At 42.7% G+C, this 13,193-nt stretch overlaps 2 protein-coding genes across 2 annotated transcripts in view; one reads left to right on the forward strand and one right to left on the reverse strand.

Moving 5' to 3' along the window:
• The first annotated feature begins 3,841 nt into the window (after positions 1-3,841).
• Positions 3,842-11,507, forward strand: scoca (short coiled-coil protein a). Its single transcript, XM_047577664.1, has 4 exons — positions 3,842-4,057; positions 9,005-9,076; positions 9,169-9,249; positions 10,021-11,507. Exons 1-4 carry the CDS (start codon positions 3,994-3,996, stop codon positions 10,161-10,163), a joined length of 360 nt encoding a protein of 119 aa, XP_047433620.1. The 5' UTR covers positions 3,842-3,993; the 3' UTR covers positions 10,164-11,507.
• A 63-nt stretch (positions 11,508-11,570) lies between these two features.
• clgn (calmegin) overlaps positions 11,571-13,193 on the reverse strand; it is a 9,572-nt gene continuing 7,949 nt past the window's right edge. Inside the window, exon 15 of the mRNA XM_047577661.1 lies at positions 11,571-13,035. Coding sequence (XP_047433617.1) covers positions 12,961-13,035 — 75 coding nt within the window. The 3' untranslated portion in view covers positions 11,571-12,960. The remainder of the gene's footprint in view (positions 13,036-13,193) is intronic.

Consider the following 13,193-nt stretch of genomic DNA (forward strand, 5'->3'; position numbering starts at 1 on the left):
CTTAAATTGCACAGAAACGGTTTTGAACTGAACATCCACTCATTTATTGCAAAGACTCTCCACAGTGCAGAATTTAGCTTCCACAAAGCAGAAATTCCCCGTTAGACACAGATGTGTCCACACTCAATGCTGAGGCCACAGCAGGAGACACAAACATGCTGATGTGCTCAGCGGCGGAGCAGCCAGGAGATGGACAGATGGACGAGTGCTCTTTTGCAGGCCCTTCTCCTCCCTGTGTGCGTGTCTTTGTGCGCGTACGCTCATGTGTGCGTGCGCATGCGTAACACTGCCTAGCATCACACTGGCAGAGCGCTGGTGCCAAAGTGGGCATCTGGTCTGTGGACCATCACAGGGGAGAGAGAGAGAGAGAGAGGGAGCGAGGGAGGGAGGGGGAGAGAGAGGACACACACTCTCCCCTCTTCCTCTCTGTAAAGTTGTGGATGCTGTTAATCCTACCACAGATCACGCTGAGGTTCTGGGATGACGCTGTGCAGCAATAATTAACTACAAACACACATGGGGAGTGAAAGAACACACTGGCTGCACTTGGTCCGCCGAACAAACAGTTGTGGATTCACTACACAAAAGGACACGCACACACACACGCAGGCCAGAACAAAGGTCACACGCGCTTTGTTTCTCAGTAGCTTCAGTTTTTGCCAGAATCAAGCTGTGGTGTGTGTCTATGTGTGTGTCTATGTGTGTGTGTGTGTGTGTGTGTGTGTGTGTGTTCACAGTGGACTATATCCAGGTTGTGTAAGGGTTGAACTGTCTCTGAGGCCATCACCACCACAGGTGACACGTATCGTTCCACTCTGAACATCGTCTTCCACAAACCTGCTCTGAAGATAAGGACTGAATTATCACTACAACACTTTGATTCTTCCAGGCTCAATGGTGTGAGTGACTCCCCTGCAAACTGCGTGCAAACACACACAAAAGGTATGAAAATATGTACAGTTTACATATGGAAACATATGGAAACAGTCGTAAATGTTTATGCACCTCCTCGTTCTATGGTTTGTCTTCATTTTTATTACTTTCTTTAATATTTTCTAGTAGATTAACCTCCAGTCATTCAAGGCTTTTTTTTCTTTTTTTTTTTTTTTGCAAAAAATGCCTATTTAGGACATACCCTAAGAAAACCGAATGCTGTTCATGAACATGGTCTTGTTCTGTTTTGAAAGTCGACACTTTGACGGTCCTATCACAAAAGTCAGAATCCCTCTAAGTGGTATTCTTCTTGAGTAATCAAAGCTGGCTCACAGTTAAAAATAAGAAGTTGTTGGGTTTGTCTGAATTTTTTTCCTTTTGAAAAAATGTGTTGGTTGTGTCGGTTGAATCCTACAATGAAATATTAATGAAATCAGAAGAAAATTATATATTGCATGCAGCATTTACTCAAACTCAACTCATGTAGAGTAAATACTTCACAGTATCTGCCATTAGCAATGAGTGAAAGCTTTGTACTCTTGATACTCTCTTCATCAGATTCATGAGGAAGTCACCTGGAATGGTTTTCCAGCAGTCTTGAAGGAGATCCCTAAGGTGTTGAACACTTGTTGGCTGCTGTAACATCTCAGCTGGGTTTCAGTCTGTGACTGTGGAGGCCAGGTCATCTGACACTTCTTGGTCAAATCGCCCTCACGTAGCCTGGAGGTGGGTTTGAGGTCGTCGCTCTTTTGAAAGTCAAATGCAGTTTGATCAAGTTTGACCAAAGCAAACCAGATAGGTTGACATGTCCCTACAGAATTCAGCGGTAGTCGTGCTAGTCCCCAGCAAAGAAACCACACACCACCACACCTCTTCCTCATGCGTCATGGCGGAAACTCACAAAGACATGGTAGGTGGAAACAAAAGTCTCATCAGACCAAAGTACAACTTTCAACTGGTCCTGTGTCCTTTCCTTGTGGTCCAATCAATTCTCCTCTTCTTGTTCTTCCTCAGTCATCGCTTAACTGTATGTTCCTGTTTTGCCTTAAAGAAACAGAATCAATGTGCTCATATTACTTTCATTTGTTTATTCTTGTTTAGATTTATTTTTAGTTAGATAAGAGCTGAGAGGACAGAATATTTGAAAAGGCTCTCATTACTAATGACTAAACACAGCTCATAGTGTTTTGTCCTTTACATCATTTATAATAGTGGTTGTGTGTTCTTATCTGAATGAATGAGAGAAAACTTGATGTTCGCACCAACCAAAGGAATGTGGACAAATGTGACCCAGACCAAATGTGGCCAGAGATCGGATCTCTCAAATGCATCCTGGGTGTGTTCACCTCAGGATGAATGTGTGTGTGAATGGGGCCACAGAGACGCGTACAAAAACTCACTCACCAAAAAAAAAATAAAAATAAAAATAAATGTAATTTAATTATATGTGTGTGTGTGTGTGTGTGTGTGTGTGTGTGTGTGTGTGTGTGTGTGTGTGTGTGTGTGTGTGTGTGTGTGTGTTTAAATTCACACCAGGGTCACTGTAAGTTGTGGACATTACACACTTTGGTCATGTGATGACAATTAAGTCGTTTCCATGACAACTGGTTCAGCCCTTCTTCCTGACAAAGAGCATAAGACTGAGCTGAGAGGTTTTATAGAATTAAGTTCTTTTTATCTACAACGCTCATATTTGGTTTGATGTGATGCTTTTGCATCTTTTTGTTCTTGCTTTTCATCTACATCAGCAGCATTTAATGTCTTGGCCTTCTAAAAAAAAAAACTAAATCTAAAAGCTAAAACTAAGAGTTTATATGAGAACATATGTGTGTGGGACCCACTTGAAACTCACATGACTGCAGTTACAGGAAGTTCTTCAGATTAACCAGTGTCCTAATTTTCTTTTTCCATGATTAGTGTCATGTACAGGAAAAGAAGGAAAAGAATTCAAACACCAGACGCACTAAGGGTCAAGGCAGAGTGAAGAAAAGTCAAAGTAATGAAATGACTTACTCTTAAGGACGAGAGAGGATGAGTCCTAAAGCAGGTAAAGACCAAAAAATAGGTTCAAGAACAAGGGACTTACTTATTTACTTATTTATTTAGTAATAATATAAAAGATAATTTTACAACCTCTTCATAAACTTTTCAAAATTTGAAAATATTCTGGTGCAAGATAACTAAAAAGTCAGTCTGTGAAAGCAGCCATTTTGAAAGGAGCTGCCAAGAGCCACTGTCTGCAGAGCATGGATAAATCCACAAGGGGCCAGGTGGCAATTCTCAAATCATGTGCAACATTTTTTTATTTTATTAGATACGTATTGACTACATGAGTGTTGCTGAGGCCTCAGAAACGCATGACTCAAATATGACCCCCTGGTGTTCTAGTGTTGAGACCGGGATGTAAGTGGCTAAAGGAGAACTATTAGGTAATACGATCCCCAAGAAAACTGTTGCCTTTAGCAGAACCATGACGGAGTCTAATCTGCAGTGTTCAGCTTCAGCCACCAGAGTGCAGGCTGCAACCACAGATCGACTGGCTTCACAAGCACGTCCTCTCCAGTCACTCTGCTCTTCACTGGAGCACTGAGCTGAAACAGGCTGAAAAACACTCAAGTAATCAACTGTGATCCACGATGAGTTACAGAGCTGCAGACTGATTACCAGCACACACTCTTAAGATTAATGTGTGACCGAGAGAGTGTGTGTGTGTGTTCTTTTTTCACGACTGGTGGTTAAACTTCGACCCCCGACAGTTTTCCTGTCCGTTGAAACGCTTGGTCTCATGTTTTTGGTTCAGTGGTTGCCATGGCGACCTGTTCCCGAGACAAGTATGTAACCTGAGCTGCCAGTCAGGTAGGACAGGTAACTGTGACATGTGTACTGCTCCAAATGGGCAGGTGTGTGTGTGTGAGGAGGAGGCCGGGCACAAAAGAAAAGTAACAAGAGAAAAGAAATCAAGAAACAGAGTCTAATGCTGGAAAACCTATAGACGGTTACTGTGTGACATAAAAACTGAAAGAAGAAACCGAGCTGGAGGACACAACTGAGACGCAGGCCATGGAGGCTGAGGTGGACGCAGATGACGGGACGTTCACGAACATCTCTCTGGCAGATGACACAGGTACAGCAATTCTTTTTGAGCGCATGCAACAAACAAACCATAAAAGGATAGATGAGGCTACGAGGCTCTTGTTAAATAGTCTTGTTGTTATGTGTTTTATGCAGGACAACATCGTTCACAAATACATTATAAATGTAACATCAGGAGGGCAGCGGCTGTAGGTAGTTTAAACGGATCATTCCTTTATATACTATTCTCTATTTCTAGTCAAAGCAGGTGTTATTCAACTGAACAAATGGCAAAGAGGCAGAAACAACAGCTTGTAAAAACAAAGTGTTTATGTGGGTTTGTTGTGCAGCTGCCAGACTGACTCTCTGAAGTGTGGCTCTTTAAAGAAAACCCCATTTCCTTGTTTTTGGCTTTCACACTAAATCGACTAAATTTTAGACTTCAGGCCTTCACCGTAACCCTTCACTATACATGAACATATACTTTCATTAGAGGATACACACTCTTCAATGTGTCTAACAATGTGAATATTTGATCCTAACCATTGGAGGCAGGGACTGACAGCTGACTCTCACGCACACTTCCATCTACCAGCTGTCTAGTTGTGGACTCAAATCTTGTGTGTGTCGGTTAATATTAAAGGCCCCCTCGTACTAGTTTTAAACCTGACCATGACGTAACATGTAAGCAGATATCAGAGAGTTGCGTACTGAAGGCCTACTGTGACCTCACGTTACCTGGTTTTGGACCAAAATGTTGCTTATCAGCAGGTGGCAGTGGTCTATTTGTCACACTGGTCTAGTGTTAGATCCCAGGAAAAACAATCAATCAGCTCCTCCGTTTAAAAAAGGTTACAGCTTCACGTCAACAAAGTATTACTCTGAAGGGACTGAAGTCCATGAGAGCACCACTTAAACTGCTCGCCGGGCTTCTAACCACGTTTAATCCTGACTTCTGCCCCACTATACGGCCCCTCACGGGTCTGTGCCAGGCCAAAAATTAAAAGGACATAAAAAGTTTAAGTGGACTCAAAAACTAGTATGACCAAGAAAAGCTAAGTGCTCAAATGTTATAACTATAATTTTACTGTCATGAGATAAACTGTACAAAATGGGGAAAAATTACTATTGAGATAATTTTGTATTTTTAGAAATCCGGTTTTATTTGAAGGTTCAGCTCAAGTGCAGCATTAGCTCAATAAATCAAAAAGGTTCATATTCAGATGAAGAAGAGAGTTGCCTGGAACTCCGTATGGAAGAAAGAGCTAAAAAACAAGAGGTCTTCAGTGTACACTTTGAACTTTGAACATTTTAGTTTTCTAAGATGAACACGGCTTATGACGTATATTTCTTGAAGATTAGTTTTGATGCTTACAATCTTTACAGTGCCTGACTCCTTCTAACTCCTACTCTAAACTCATGGCTACTTCAAAACTGGACAAAGACAGTTGGCAAAGAGTTGGTGGAGATGAGTCAGTCATGCTAGTTACCTGTGAGGACACCCGCTGAAGCCATAACCTTGATACTGCCATTAATGGAAACTTATGGAGAAGGCCGTAAATGTGTTTATTTATGTTGTAAAGTTTTTTAAATGTCGATAGGGACCAATTCACTTTTGGAGTTAACCTCAGGTGAACATAAGAGGAACTGGAGCTTTTGGCACTTAAAGGTTGGTTTGCTGCTCTACACTAATGACAGTCTCAAAACTCTTATACATGTCACAAACTTAAAAAGGAAATCAACTTCTGGGCAAAGCTCAGTTTCTCCAAAGCATCAGACATCTGGATGTTCATCTGTTGATGAACTCGGCAGGACTGGTGATCACTATACAACACTATACAGCTCCTTTGTCTTTAGAATCAGTTTTCTAATAGCTGAATTATTCCAGTATTATTATATTATTATTCCAGAGAGATTATTGTCATGGAAATAGCTTCAAAATATGTTATATGTTATAAGGTCAGAGATGAGTTTATAAGGGTTTACTCAATGCCAGGGGACAAGTGAGGAACATATGCCATGTGAGGACGAAACTCTATAAATTCAATGTGTCAGTTAGGTGTAACCTGTTGAGGCACGTTTAGCCATAAGTCATTATTACATCCTCCTTTGTATTGTCAGGAGTGCTGAATCTGTTAGAACCAGTGGAGGGATTACCAAGAGATCTGTGCAGACTTTCTAGAAGCATTTACTTGACCCACTTTAGGCATCTCCGGATCTGCAGCTCTCATGGGATGTTCCTGATCTGCAGGTGCCAGTTCTATTTAAAGTGGTCCAAGGAAAGAAGAGAGTTGAGCCACGGTCATTGGTGGTCAGGGCTCATTGATGCATGGAGAAAGGTTAAAAAAACAAACAAACAAACAAAAAACAAAACAAAAAAACAGTAGATCACAGTTACTGTAGTTTTGTTCGGGGCTGAGTAGCTGCAAACCAGTCAGGGTGTCCATGCTGATCCCTGTCTATCAGTAGAAGTTCCTACAGTGGACATGAGAGCATTCAAACTGGACCAATGAGCAAGATTGAGAAGGTGGCCTAGTCTGATTGATTTTGTGCATCATATGTATGTGTTAACGCGGCACCAGGCTGCTTGGTCAGCAGCAATGTTCACACGGTGGTCAGTGTGACAGTAACATCCACTTACTGCAGTCACTGATGACCTGTCATGCAGAAAACCTGCCCACACTGTACGTGGTGTGTTTAGCACCCCCCATCGACCAGCGTTGTGAGGTGACGCACGGATGACGGTGTGTGTGCACGGATAAAGCACAGCTGTTATCTTCCTCCTCCTCCTCCTCCTCCTCCTCATCACCACGTAGACTGTTTACTGTAAAATTCCGTTAAACGGAGACGACGATTTTTCGCGTTGGGTGAGTTTAATTGCCAACATGTCGCTCGTTGTTTTGTGTTACGTGCAAGTCAAAGAGGCTCATTCCCAGCCCTTTATTTTTTTTATTTTAATTGGAAGCTAAAGCTAGTTAGCTAGCAGCTGTTAGCATGTAGCAGTTAGCATCTGTGCGTCCAAGTCCTGAAACATGTTTATCTTCCTAAACAATCTGGTTTCGTTTGGTGAGATACTAACATCACATATGGTGTCGAAGTATTTAAAATATGTCGTAGCTTCGTTGTCGTCACTAGCCACGAAGCGTGTTAGCTCGTATAGCTAATGCATCCAATATCGGACACGATCGCCTTTGTTTTACTTATTTTGTCTAAAAATGTTGTTTTTTTCGGCGTCAATGGTGTTTGTCCGATAATACTAGAGTGACTCTGAATTGGGTTTGTGATAACTGGAGGCGCAGGCTTTGTTTTCTTTCTCTTTTTTTACTAACAAATTGCCGTATTTTCCAGATGGCCTTCAATTTAAATGTCTTTAAATTCAACATAGAAGCGATCGTTAAGAAAACAGACGCATTAAAGTCTTTAACGTGACATGTTTGAAGAAGAAGGAGAAGCATGACTCCCGAGAAGGATTTCATTGTGACTTTCTGACCAGGCAGCATCGCCTCGTAGTCTGGGTGCGGTGTCTGCTTCCCCCGCTGATATGTTCAATACACCCACGAGCCAAAACATTAGGTACACCAGTGAAAACCAATCCATTCATCGGTTCTGCACTAAATCCTCCTTTATGACTCTTATGATGTTAAATTGATGTTAAACAGCACCAGAAAGGTGACAATTCAAGTAGGTGATCATTTTAGAGGATGGAGTTTGTGGTGCTGTTAAACAGGATTGAATTAAACACTGAAGTGTTTGTCATTTCGACTAGTTCACTAACTACAAATTGGTTGTCAAAATAATAGAAACATGTCAGTACACAATTCAGTAGTACTACAAAATGAAAACACAATACTAATTCTAAATACTATAACATTCATGAAGATAAGGTTAACTTTTCACTTGTTAAATTTTTAATTTTTTGATGTTCGATATAAACTAAACTAGTGTACCTAATGGACTGGTAAGAGGGAGTTAAATTTATTGTTGTGTGTGTGTGTGTGTAATTGCCCCTAAATGTAAAGTTTGAAGTCCTTAAAAGTTGCATGTTGTAATTTTAAAAAAAAAAAAAAAAAATGAAATGAAATAAAACTGTATCGTTGAATTGCATTGTGTTGTACTGACACGTGTTTCTGTTATTTTGACATTTTGGTCAGTGGGCTTGACGACAAAACATTCAATCCAGTTTAACAGCACCACAAACCACGTCCTCTAAAATGATCGTCCAGTTGAATTAACACCTTCCTGAGTCTGTTTTAACATTTTCACCATAACCTGAACAGTCATGAAGGAGGATTTAGTGCAGGACTGTAACATAACAGTGATTTTTATTTCACTGGCGTACCTAATGAAGTGGCATGTGAGCGTATATAATGTTGTATTGTCTTGATTGTATGATAAAACTGAGGTACATGCGGCACGATGAATTTACACCAACTTGCCGTTTTATTAGGTACACTAGTAAAATCAAACTGCATCAGACATTGAGACTCCTCAGTTCAGGCAAAAAAAAAAAATTATTATTTGCTCTCGTGAGTTGTGTCTTCAGTCTCCATTGGTGAAGTCTGCTGCTGCCCTGCTTCCACTAGGTTGGACGTGTTGTCGATCAGACGTGCTCCTGTGCACACACCTCGGCCGCAGCTCAAATGCGTCCAACTATTCTCTTCCCTGCTCTCGCTTTAACAAGGCCCAGAACTACAAATCCCAGTACATCAGCAGTTTCTGAAGTACTCAGATGTACATAACATTCAGATTCCCTTAAAACATCTTTCTTCCTCATTCTGATGATCGGGTTGAAACACAGCAGATCTTCTTCAGCACGTCTACGTGGCTGAATGCACTGATTTGCTGCCGTGTGATTGGCCGATTAGATATTTGCCTTAATTAGCAGCTGAACAGGTATAATGAGCTAATGAATTCCTTTCAACCTAGCTGTGTTGTGACGTTACAGCGCCCTGTTGTCAGGAGCACAGCTGCTTCATGACGTGTCCTCGTTCTCTTACAGTGGACAGTGGATCTGCAGCCCTGCATACTAAACAGGAGAACGAGCTTTTCATCATGAACTGCGACATAGATGGTACGTCTGCCTGCACGCGTTTGCGTCGAGCACAAACTGTGATGTGTTGTTGGATGTGTGTAACATGTAAACGGCAACGCTGTTTCTTTCAGGAGACGTAGAGAACCAGGTGGAAATGGAGGAGAAGACGAGGTTTATCAATCAGGTTTTGGAGCTTCAGCACACACTGGAAGGTGAGAGAGCCTCCCACACATTAACTCTGGGAAAATGAAGGGTTAATACATAAAGACCCCGCTTTTCGTTTTGAAACAGATGAACTGTTTAGATTAAAATATTTCAGAAAAGTTGGGATTTAGCTTCCAGAAAGCTGCAGCCGGGAGATAAAAATGTGGAACCTTGAACGGATGAAAAACCCGCTGCTTGTTCTCTGCACTGAAACAGCTCTTTCATGTCCTGTTCGAGCGCCGTGGATGTTTCCGTCCGCTCTGTCGAGCCCTGTGCTAATGCAGTCATTGACGTGAACTCCAGCTCTTTTTAATGAGACTCGGCTCAGCAATTAGAGCTGGGGTTGTGTTGATCTGGTGTAGCCGGACACAATTGGGATTTCATTACTGAGTCTAGTGTACATTACTGAGTGCTTCCATTCAGCACAGACAAAATACCTCTATATGATACTGGATGGTTCAGATGATGTGTATGACTAATGAGGCTGTTCCTCTCCTGTCCATCACCACATAGACCCCGCCCACATCATTAGATTGGTCCAGGAGGTCGTTGTCGAACAATAATTTTGTTTGGACACACTTGACAGTAGTGAGTTCATATTCACCCCCAACTCTGTGCTCAGATTTTGCCAGTAGTTCTTTGAAATCAGTTTAGTTTGTTCCTTCCTCAACATTAAGTACAAGAAATAAACCTTGGACAGGACAGAGCAGATAAGTTAATTCAACAGCGATGTGGCGTCTGAGTGTAGTCTGAATTTCAGTTTCCTGTTTGCATTTCAGACCTGTCGGCACGAGTCGATGCCGTGAAGGAGGAGAACCTCAAGTTGAAGTCGGAGAACCAGGTCCTCGGTCAGTACATCGAGAACCTCATGTCGGCCTCTAGCGTCTTCCAGACGACCGACACCAAGAGCAAGCGGAAGTGAACTGCCCTCAAAAGAAGAAGAAGAAGCCCGCCATGGTGACATGGAGAGGGCTTCCTTTCCTCAGTAGACCTGGCTCTTCTCTGTAACTATTTACCTGAGTCAATACAGTGTAATTATCAATAATGTAAACTGACTTTATCAGCTTATCCCTTTGGATATAGATTTAAGAAGATACTAATCCAGCCCAGGGCTGTCTCTTCCCACAACAGATGATTAAGACGTCCCCCTCTAACCACTAACACCAAAACAGAACCAGTGTCTACAGGTCATTTGTATCTTCAGTTTCCCCTCAGCGCTTTGTAAAAGTAGTGTTTGTAAAATAACCCATTATGCTAAAAACAAACCCTAAATATTTCTATTTGACCATGAACCTCCCCATCATAACCGGTTTCATTTATTTATTTTTGTAAAGTATTTTGTATGACAGCTTGATCCGAGTCCCCCCCCCGGTCGGTCTTGGATGTCATCGTGTCAATAGGAAGCATGAGCATGTTCCTCCACCTCAAAGCCGGCAGTATTACGGAGAAGGAGTATGACTGTATATAGGAGGCGAAATAAAAAGTCTTTACATCCATAGCCACTGAATGGCAGAGTGTATGAAGCTGCTTTTCGTCAATAGTAGATGGATACTAGATGTGTAGGTACCTTAGAGAGCTCAAGTTAAAGCACAGAGAGAGAAGAAGTTCAGCACTCAGTAACAGTGTAGGTCTTTACTAGCATCAGTGGTGTTTGGTTTATTAATCACAAACACTATTAACTTTTAGTGGAAAATAGCAGGCTTTTTTTGTTTTTTTTTTGGCCTAATCTGTGACAGAAGTCCTAAATGTAAATGTAAAGATTGCATTATTATTATTATTATTCTTCCCTGCTCTCATAACAGTGATGATGAGTTCACTATGAGGCTTTCCCCCTTTAAAATGCGAGAACAAAAGCAGTAAAGAGGCCTTGAGTGCTATTGATCCACTCGGTCTGGCCTGGAATTCATCGCCTGTATTGAAGATGGCTTTGACTGTAAAGTGTGCTGACGTCCTGGGCGTGTCCTCCAAGATGTCTGCCGCCTCGGACAAAACCGATAAGGGTGGAAGGACCACGATTATCTCAAAGGCAGGTGAATTACTTTGAAAATGGAGGAATTTGGCGATAGCGCGGGAGGCTGTGGACGCTGTATATGCTGTAATTTATTGAGGTTATTTTGGTATTTTTAACAGTTGTACAGTATTTCTTTTCGGCATGCTGAATATGTCCTACCTGCACACACCCTGGTACCATGTTGTGTGTAGACAACTCTGCACCTTTGCCTTTAAATGTCATTTTTTTTTGTTTTAATAAAACTTTAGGATCATTTCTTCACTGCGTCTTTTTGTCGCCTGCAAAGAGAACGGGGGAGAAAATAAACACTGCGCCTCCTTTATTGGGTCAAGCCTTTTCATATTAAATAGTTTTATTTTTTTAAGAGCAATGTACAACTCGCAAACAAATGTAAACAGGGACATCTGCCAGCATCTGCAGAGAAGGTGAACTACAAAAGCTTCAAACAATATCAAACGAAGTAGCATCAGTGTCTTGGCCAGGCACCAAACAAGCAGCCGACCTCCAGCTAGACTAGATATTCTGGGAGCAGCGCTGTGAAGCGACTGAATGAGACGCCTTCACTGGTTTCATATCGAGCCGCAGAAAACCTGCGTCTTTATTCTGGCTGACTGACAGCTTGAAGGCCAAGGCATTAAATATTTCCCGTTTTTGCTGCGAGCCTTGACGTCGGTTTTTCTTCTTTTCCCAGACCTCGGCTCAAAGTAAGCGTATATAATTTAAGAAAAAAAAAAAAAAAACGCCTTCAGTCACTTATAACACTGCAGTATTACAGAATATCTTTACTCACACTGGCATGAAACAAATCATAACCAAAATAAATAGCGTCATCAGTGCTAATCCTCAATTGTTATAACTTAAAAAAAAAAAACACACACACAGAAAAGTACCTGATGCTCATTACAAACTACCTAAAATCTAAACAGCATCCATTTTTATTTTTATTTCTTTTAAAAGAGGTAATCTTTAAATCTAAGCTGAGGCAAAATTTTCCTGCTAAAACGTCCTGATGCTGCAGAAACATCTCTCGCGCTCTCATCACAGCCCGGCGTCCTCTCTCGCTACCGGATCCCCAGCCAGGAACTCTGAACTGCGTCCTTGCGCGTGTTAAAACGAGGACACGAGAATAAAGTATGACGTCTGAGCTGTAGCCCCTATGATATGCTGCAGAATGGCAGGGACGACGGCGGCGGCGGCGGCGCAGACGCTCCCTCCGAGAGGAGGAGGAGACGCGCTGGTGGATCTACGGCGGCGTGCGTTCAGAGAGACGACTTTGGCGGCAGACACGAGGGTGGACAGGAACCGAGGTGGAAGAGGCGGAGCTTTTCAGGCAGACGGGCATTTCGACAGCGATGGCTTGTTGAGGGGAGGGAGGACGAAGAAGCTTAAGATGGAGGAGGGTAAACAGCTAAATGCACAACACGCTCTCCGGGGACCTCATCTGATACTTGAATGAGGAGACAACAGGAAGCGGAGAGAAACGAGACGTGGGACGACGCGGGATGTGGCCCGGGAGGCCGCAAACCTGACGGGGTGCAGCGGAGGGGTGGAGGAGACGTGGATGAGGCAGCCGGGGTGGCGACGGGCTACCGGTTGGTTTGGAGGAAATGCATGCTGCTCCACTCTGGGACGGGGGAGCGGCAGCGCAGACGACCCTTCCACCTCCTCCCCGTTGAAAAGGAGACCGCGGGCGTGGGGGCTGGTCTCCTCAGTCTTTCCGTACCCTTCTCTTTCTCACAGCCTGTTTGTGGCTCTCCTCGCTGACGTCTCCTCTCTCTTTGGTCTGGGGAGCAGAAAAATGACGCAAAGATCAAACAAAAGGTTTAGACCGGGTCACTGGAATCAAATTAAGGCCCAGGTTGGAGAGTGGAGAGCTGAAAGGACAATAAGAGCAGCTCGACTCCCTGAATGCACAGCCCTCACATGGACACAGTGTCAGAG

This window comes from Mugil cephalus, chromosome 2, assembly GCF_022458985.1.
Source record: "Mugil cephalus isolate CIBA_MC_2020 chromosome 2, CIBA_Mcephalus_1.1, whole genome shotgun sequence".
Taxonomy (NCBI): Eukaryota; Metazoa; Chordata; class Actinopteri; order Mugiliformes; family Mugilidae; genus Mugil; species Mugil cephalus.